Here is a 9,077-nt window from a genome sequence, read left to right as displayed (position 1 = left end):
TCTTTAACAAACACACTCCAATACACCCTCTTTTATTGGTTAAAATTCACATGGGTCCCATAAAAAAATGTGGACCCATATAATTTTTATGGACCTATATAAATTTTAACCAATAGAAGAGAATGTGTTAGAGTATGTTTATTAAAGAGTGTGTTGCTAGCACGCCCCGTGTCACCAAAACCAGCACGTGCCTGCGTGTCCTTGCCTAAGATGAAGAAAATAAACTCTCAATTTTGTTTTCATTTACTCCCTTCTTCAACTATAGATAAGTACTCATAATAAAGTACTACTAAGATGTTTGGTAATAAATTGACAAATTTTGTCGCAAACAAATTTTGGGTTTATTCTTTAAGGTACTTTTCATGTGATTCTTTTTTTTTTTTTTTGTTACAACTTTTCATGTGATTCTTTAACTTAAGATACATTTTTTGTGATTACAACGAATTTTAAAAAAGTTATGAATTTGTGCAAATCATGTGTAGTTAATGGTGTACCATTGTGGAAATGAAAATATAGTGTAAAATATATTTGGCTTCATAGTATATATATAATTATTATTTTTATTTTATAATATTTTTTCCAGTCTTATATATAAAGCAAAAATTATTTTATCTTTAAGATTCATTTAATGACTAATATATTTAGTCTATATTAAAAATCAAATACATTAGTTATTAAATGAATTTAACTGAACTTTTACTTGTATATATGATATCGGAAGGAGTATAGATTAAATTTACCTTGATCTGTTTAATTGAGTGGAACGATTGTAGAATGATAGTCATCTTACCTGCCATAACAATGTTATTAGAGGAGTGCTAGCAACACACTCCAATAACAAACACACTCTAACACACTCTCTTCTATTGGTAAAAATTTATATGGGTTCCATAAAAGTTATATGGGTCCACATTTTTTTATGGGACCCATGTGAATTTCAACCAATAAAAGAGAGTGTGTTGGAGTGTGTTTGTTAAAGAGTGTGTTGCTAGCATTATTGATGTTATTATAATGTTTTAACTTGATAGTTAATCTCAAAACTAACATTTTAATGATCGTCAACAAGTTTCTCTTGGCTGTGGAGTACACCCAAATGTTTCCAGGTTATTTTCCGACAGCATGCCCGGAGCAAAGGAAGGGCTTCAGAATGGAAAAGTACAAGTATATATGCTATGCTATTAATCCTATTATAAGCTTATTCCATTGGAAGTCTCTAATTCGCCCTCACATTTTACAGCTAAGGGCTATTTCATAAATCATATTTTGAACAACAAAAGGAACTCAACACCATTTAATTCATCAACGATTTGCACTCTTTTCTTACAAAAAATTGTCAGTTTCTTTTCAAGAGGAAGAAAAGTGGACGTGAGGTATTGCTACATGTTAGATGAAAAGAAAAAAAAACCACAGGTGTCTCAGCAAAGAGAACACTCAGTAGTAGGAAATCTATTCTTTATAATGATAACCAACAGTCGACCCTCATTTCCGGCAAGCCATTACCTCTGCTCCAAATCTCTATTTACTGTCCCTCCTACCTCAGGGTGAATTAACTGTAGCCCATGTTTTCACGTTTGCCATGGAGATATATTAAACTCATAACTTAGATGGCATAATTCTTGGAAATGTGAAAGTCCCAGTGAGAAGTATCAATAAAAATAGATGTGATCAGGCTTTACACATGCAAGGAGTCAGAGGGTTTTCCCATAGGTCGTAGTTAGGGAAAGTCTCTTCCGGTAATCCTGTCCTCGTCTGGTGAGTAACAATAACATCTTCAACAAAAGGAGCCCAACCCATGTATGGATCCCCAAAAGACTTGGACATTAGTCCTTTGTCAGGCTTAATTGATTTTAGACGGTGACCCATGTATCTGCGGGCACCGATGATCAGCTTAGCGAAGTTGCCTCCATGAGTCATCACAAATACATCTGACTTCAAGCACACCAAGAAATCAAGAGCTGCAAGACTCGTCACGTGCTTTCTAAAACCATCTAACTCCTCTTTAGTTGCCAACTCCTCCTTTGTAACCTGTTACACAGAAGTGAATAACATTAATCATATTGCAAAAGTAGCCAACGGATTCAAATGTTTAAGTTATTGATGAATCAAATTGAACATAACATAGAGCAAGAGACCATTGCATCATAGCTTGATAGCTTTTTATTGACAGAAAAAGAAACCAATAAAGCTTCTAATCATTTTAGAGTTTCGAGGCAGCACCATGCTCATTTTATAGTATAATTCACATGGAAGTGGAAAGGTCTTACCAGATTAGGGAACATATTCCTTAGGGGAGCCATCCGGTTCTGTCCACCATAAACTTGTCCAGAAGCTACATAAATTTGAGTTTCCTTCATATAGCCCATAGCACGAAGAATAACAGCCACTTCTCCAGGCTCTAGAGGGCACCGTCCTTCCTTTCGCTTCTGCAGAGCCAATTGCCACAAGTGGGAACCATTCTGCATTTTCAACAAAAATGGTGTGACCAAAATGTTCCAATAAAATTGAATGGTTACTAGCTCTCATTTTGATTAACAATAAAAGTAGAAGTATGGCACCTTATACCGTCGAGGCCACTCCTTTTTTCTATACTCTGCCATTACAGCTTTCTCCTCTCGTGTCCCCACAAAATCACAAAACGATAGGCCCACCATTCCTTTTTCGAATCTAAGATGCAGTGCCCTGTTTAATGTAAAACTGTTAAATTATTGGCAATCGAAAAATGCACCCAAATTCTGCTACAAGTCCTTGATCGCGAATGTCATCACATACATATAAGGATTTGAACTGCCTGTTCGGTTTCTCATCCTTGATGCTAGTAAATCAGCCATTTGCTCTATATCAGGAAGAAATTTCAGAGCGTGATAATTGACCCTACATCTCAACTTGTTGATTTCTGGAGGAACATTGTCATATCTGAAATAAGAACAGGGACATCATGATAACGTCAACTACATATATATAAAAAAAAAAAAGAAAAAAAAAAGAAAGAGTGGAGTCTAGCATTTGTCATCCTTGGCCTACCCTAGCCTATCAACAAAAGGTTTCAGAGCCATAATCTTTTTCTCCTTGATGCGGGGCAGAACATTGTCGATGTAAAATTGTGCAGGTGCATATTTTGGAATGTTCTTCACGGTCCGTCTGAAAGACAACACATTCTTGCTTTGTTAGTCAAGTCAAAGGTATCAATATTGAACAATTATTAGAAAATGTTGATAACAGTGGTAATAATTTGGTGAAGCTAAGAGTAACATGCAAAAGTAAGATATAAAAGACATACACACAGGTTATTCCGTCATAAAAAAATATACACATGAGATTAAGTTTGTGTCTTCTCTGTTCATTCACAACAACCCCTGGCCCCAAAATCAACATCAATGCAGGATATTCTCAGTGAACTCGTATTTAAATTTTCGTAATAGTCAAGTTATTCGATCCAAACACTGAGCACTTAAATCAAAATCTCATGTTAATAAATCCACAGATAAAACAGAAAACCAACATAAAAACTGGTTTCGACATATGTATCCATAGCAATTAGGGATTTGAGTGTTCAACAGACAAATAGGAGGCATGGGAATCAACTACAAAATCAAAAGTATCATGCCGATTGGTAACAAAATGCAGCACATCAATCAAACCTTATGTCAATCAGTTCACAAATGAAACAGCAAAACCAGTATGATACTGACTTTGGACATACTAATCAATCCATCAAATATATAAATTTATACATAAGATGGAGATCAACGCAGTTCAAAAGTCAATTTTGTCATAGTTACTTTATTAACTTCTTTGTAGACATTAAATTTTATCAATCAAATCGTTGAACATTGTAATATAATTTCATCAATTATACACACCAAATTTTAGATAATTGGGGCATATGTAGGTATGTTACCATATAGTCAATATTTATTTATATTCTAATAAAAAGTACATTATAGAGTCAAATTCAATTGAAGTTATTTGATAAAATATCAAATATTATTATTTAAATTCCATGAAAAATTGCGAACTAATAACTTTTAGTGTGATAGTTGGATTGATAAACTTAAATGTCTACAATGAATTATAAATAGAATAACTATTGCAATTTACTACTAGAGTAGGTGGACACATATAAAGTGAGAGGCCATTTTTACGTGAGAGTGGAAGAATAAAACTGGGCCCTTAGATAGACCATGAAAGGTCAAGGTTAGAACATTGAATCATATGAACTTTTTAAGTAGTCATGACTCATGAGACCATAGAAAAACTTTCAATATTGACCATTCATAAACATTTATATGGCCAAGATTTACTCCTCTCACTAGATACATGATATATCCCCTGTGCGCGTGTGTGTATGTGTAAAGGAATATGGTTATCCATCAATTACACCAACTTGGGATTTGGATTTTCTACAAGCCTACTCAAAGGGACAAGAATCGATCAAACCTTATACTAGAAAATAGCTCTGTTTTATCAGTAAACCATTCTGGGATATCACGGACAATACGGACATCATCCTTTAGGTAGTCAATGAAGTGATCCACGTCAAAAATGTCTTCAAATTTCCTGTAATTATGAAATGCATCATCAGTTTTGTTAGGATTCCACAATCAAACAAGAGAAAAATAAAAATGATTTTATTGAAAAACTGAAGAACAAACAGAACAAAGAGAATTCTCTCCTATAAGGGTTTTCCCTTCTACAATTGAGCCATTGTTCTGTTCTTTCTAAATTAATCAAATCTCGGTCCTCGTCTACTATTCCCCCCTATACATTCAAATGAGTCTTGTCAACTATCTAATCAGCCAAATCGAAACTACTTTAACTCCATTTTATTCTACCCTTATATCCTAACAAGTAACAATACCATGCCCTTCAAGTTCAACCTTGTCCCCAAGGTTGAAAATAGCCAGCTGAAAGTGCACAAGTTACTAGTTTTCCAAAATCTGCCGCACAGTACCCCTCTTCATCCCCTTACTCATCTTCCACCAGAATACTTCTGTAGCTTTGCTTTAGACTGAAACCTGGTCTGACTCCCTACCGATGCTCCCCTGTTTGAATTCTGGGTTGGGCCAGATATGATTTTGGTCGGGCCCAACAAGTTTGGGCCTTGAAATGGGCTAAGAAAACCAACAAAAGTTGTTCCAACAACTCCCATTTGGTTAAAATCTCCTCACCTGTCTACTGTCTGAAACCTGATACTAAGACTTTAAGTTGGGACCTGATTATTGCTATTGAGAAATTTTTTAAGTCTTTTAGGGGGCTCTTATTTAAATCATGACTGAGGCTGTAATCCATTATCACTAAACCTCCTTTCAAACACAGCCCTCGTTCTCTATTTCTTCCCCAGAGGTGGGTTGAACCACAATTTGTTAAGAATTCACAATGGGAAATTGGGAGTAGTGAAAAGGAAAAATAATTTTGTTGAACTGAAAAATGAACAGAACATGGAGAGATATCTGTCCTCTAAAGATTTCCCCTTCTAGATTTCATACTAACCCATCTCAATGACTCAATCCTCTATCCCCTTTTTATTTATTTAAATGAGTCACCTCAACAAACCAACCTAAATAATTCTAACTACTTTAACTCCCTTGTATTGTATCCTTCTACACTGACAATAGTTACATCTGAGGTGCTAGCTCAGTGGTGAGAGCTTAGCCTTGTAACCTCAAGGTATAGAGTTCAAATCCCCTCGGGGACAGTTGTAAAATGTCCACTAGTTTTAGTGCCACTTGATTTAATAAAAAAATTCCCCATCCCCAATTTTGTTCCAGGAAAGGGCAAGACGAAATCTACTAGTGAGAAAGGAGGAAAGTAGTAGTAGGGTGATAAAAAGTGTAGCCAGAGTGATTAGAAATTCAAAAACTATTGACATTTTGGGGTAAAAAATATAATTATATTTATGATGTGATAGGTCAAACATGTGCTATGCAAAATTGTGCCAACAATCTAACTAATCAAAATAACATGAGAAAAGTTTTGGACAAGAGATCTTACGTTTGGTCTTTCCAAATCTGGTCCTGTTTCAATACAGGCAAAATGAGAGTGGCATTCATTATTTTTGCAACAGCCACTGCATTGCATATCTGCATTTTGGAATAGGGGCCAAAGTAAATCATCAACAGATAAATATTTATGCAATGATTCTACAAAACTTTATGCAACGTAACGTGTCATTTCATAGATAAGTTTTATACAATATAATGATTCTACAAATGCGAAGTGTCATTTCATATAGCCCTTTGTTATGTACACAACAGTAAAATCAACATTATGGATCAAATGCATAGTTGAACCAGAGTCAAAACTCAATTATAAATAACAATTATAGTGGTATTGCTAGTGCATCAAATTGGAAACATCACAGTTTAAGGATGGCACTTTAAAACCAGATAAGAATACAGAGGCTTTCTGGAAATATTACCTGAGCATCAAATCTTGTCTTCATAGAGTCAAACATATCACTCAATTGATTCTATTTAAAAAAGGCACCATGAAATAGAAGTATACTATTGAACAAGTATGCAAATAAATATTGTCCTTAAAATCTTCACGGTGTTCCTTTTCAATTATATCAATCGGTTCAAAGCACTTAGAGTTCACATATTGGACAGCAGGAATAAAATCCTACAACTATAGTGTACAGGGTCTACCAGGTAATGATGGCAATGGAAAAGAAAACAAGTGACCATGAAAATGCAAAAATTTCAGAAAAGGAAAACAGTCAAGACTACACCGTATATCGCAATTAAAAGAACTACTCATACCGCAATTCTTTGCTGATTTAGACCACCTTCGGCGTGAATGAATATATAGCCATTCGTTTTATTTTCATGAGGAAGTTCTACATGGAAGTATAAAAGTACTATCAGCAATAGCATTACTATTAAAAACAACATATAGCACTAATATGAACATATCCACACTAACATATATGATATTGTTAGGCATTACTACACCGAAAAGGAAATTTTGAAGACCCGTTTATAGAATGTAGACATGCATAATTTGATCTTAAAGACAGTATTGATCCATGAAGACCGTTGGAGGGGGTTAAAGAAAGAAGAGGTCAATAAAGAGAATTTTTTTTTTGAAGGGTCCGTACATACACAGCGATTAGTCCAATCCAAATATCTATATCTTAAGATACCATTCATAACTGTGGTTTGCCAATGCTACTGACAAATGATACTTATGTTAAATTGTCATAATTACTGGGTGAAGAATATGTTCTTAATTCTTAGTATTAGTCCGTTTAATAGCCCTTTTGGCATAGTTCACAATGCGGATGAGATGGTAAATGCAGAGACAAATTAGGGGACATGAAAACGGAAAACTCAAGTAAACCTGATATGGCAGCATCCCTACGCTCAGCACACGGCTTCCAGGATGTTGTGGATGAGTAAGGATTTTCCCAAAGAGATGCTGATTCTTTGACCTACAAAAAACACCAAAATGCTTAGTGAAATGGTAATGGAAAAAACAATATGATCCAAACTATGATCCTTTTGAATAACTTACATGTGGACAGTGAAGAACAATCCCATCTTTTTTACACAAGTAAGGAGAATTCTACAAATGAATTAAACCAAAAAAAAAAATCAATTATCATAAAAAGCTGAAAATTCAATGCATAACTACTATTGAAGCTGGAAATTCAATTATGAGTACCAAATCAAAAAAAAAAGTAATCGAAATTGAGATTCCACAGCGAGAATTATGAGAGAGTGCTAACCAATTTATGTAGGATTGTGAACAATGAGATCAATCCAACAAGGATTAGAAGTAAGGTGATGAAAATAGAGATCCTGGAGTTATGAAGAGGAACCCTAGGGTCGTCGGTGAAGAAAGAACAAACGTAATGGAAATGCGAGCAGAGAGGACGGTCGCGGTCTTTAGGAGAGTGACGATCGTCGGAGATGTCGTTTGCGGGAATGAGAGGAGATGAATCGGCGGCGGCGTCGCGTTTCATCGGAGAAGAAGTGGCTCGGGCGCCGAGTGAAGATGAGTGACGGAGCTCCGCCATCGGAATAGAACACTGTTTATCTTTCTCTCTCTATGATTAATTATATGATTATTATTATTATTACGTGAGTTTAGTAAGAAGTATAACTACTACCTAATTAACATGGAGAATAGCAACGTTATGTGCTTGTTGTTTTTCTGGGGAAGTCTCATCCCATGTGAGTTCAGATCCAGTTGATTATTTTCCACAACAAGCAACCACTATTCCCTATACATTGTGATCAATCGTGTAAGATTACGTACTCAATGTGTAATTAATTAATCTCACTTAGGGCATTGTGGTCATTTCAAGGCTCACGTTTTCCATGTTTTTTTTTTGTTTTTTGACACAACATTTTTCATGTTTGTTTCTCAATTTTGCCTAAGATCTTTTTTCTTTGTTCTTTTAAAATAGACAAAGATATTGGGGATTTAGATGCTATGAAACTCCTCTTGTTCGTGATGTTATTATTCATTCATGATTTTTTTTTCTCTTTAAAACTGTTTATTTTACTATCAATCATTCAACAGGGATGACAGAACAAAAATAGTAGTAAAAGATCTAGTTTTGATATTGGGTTCAGGTGGTTAATGAGTCTCCCCTAAGATAAATTATTCGGGAGAATTCGAGTTTCAATCTTAGTGGAAAAATTCATAAACAAAATCTTGCGGTCGATCGATTAGAGCGATAATTAAAGTTGGTGTTAGCGCAAAGGGGTGGAAAAAGTAATAAAAAAAAACTAGGTAGGAAAACTTGTTGAACTATATCTAGTTTTCTGAGCAAATTGTTTGGTTCGAAGGATTAAACCAATTTTTTTTTTTTTGCCCTTTTTCAGTTTTATCCCGTAAATTTTGCTTCCACCAAAAACGTTAAAATACATTCAATAAACCTTAGCCATCTTGTGTAATTTTCCTTCCGCACAACCGTTTTCAATATGTTTTGTGTTCATTTTTATTCTCCCACACTCATCTCCCGGACGAGACTCATTTTGCAACCTTTGCATAGTACCATGTTAACGTACCCTTCACTTATTCTCTATTTCACATATGAAGAATAGGAGAATAATGTCGTCAATCGT

General features: G+C 34.9%; 1 protein-coding gene across 1 annotated transcript; it reads right to left on the bottom strand.

Annotated features, from left to right (window-relative positions):
- Window positions 1–1,277: 1,277 nt before the first annotated feature.
- Window positions 1,278–8,243, bottom strand: LOC123906221 (protein PECTIC ARABINOGALACTAN SYNTHESIS-RELATED-like). The gene is made up of 11 exons (XM_045956083.1): window positions 7,730–8,243; window positions 7,516–7,566; window positions 7,342–7,432; window positions 6,762–6,838; window positions 5,992–6,080; window positions 4,438–4,557; window positions 3,022–3,138; window positions 2,770–2,913; window positions 2,556–2,679; window positions 2,265–2,456; window positions 1,278–2,025 (listed from the first exon to the last, which is right to left on the bottom strand). Exons 1-11 carry the CDS (start codon window positions 8,018–8,020, stop codon window positions 1,666–1,668), a joined length of 1,656 nt encoding a protein of 551 aa, XP_045812039.1. The 5' UTR covers window positions 8,021–8,243; the 3' UTR covers window positions 1,278–1,665.
- Between the last annotated feature and the right edge of the window lie 834 nt (window positions 8,244–9,077).

Source organism: Trifolium pratense, linkage group LG2 (assembly GCF_020283565.1).
Source record: "Trifolium pratense cultivar HEN17-A07 linkage group LG2, ARS_RC_1.1, whole genome shotgun sequence".
NCBI lineage: Eukaryota > Viridiplantae > Streptophyta > Magnoliopsida > Fabales > Fabaceae > Trifolium > Trifolium pratense.
Note: the sequence above shows the minus strand (reverse complement) of the source record. Positions and strands in the feature narration are given on the sequence as shown.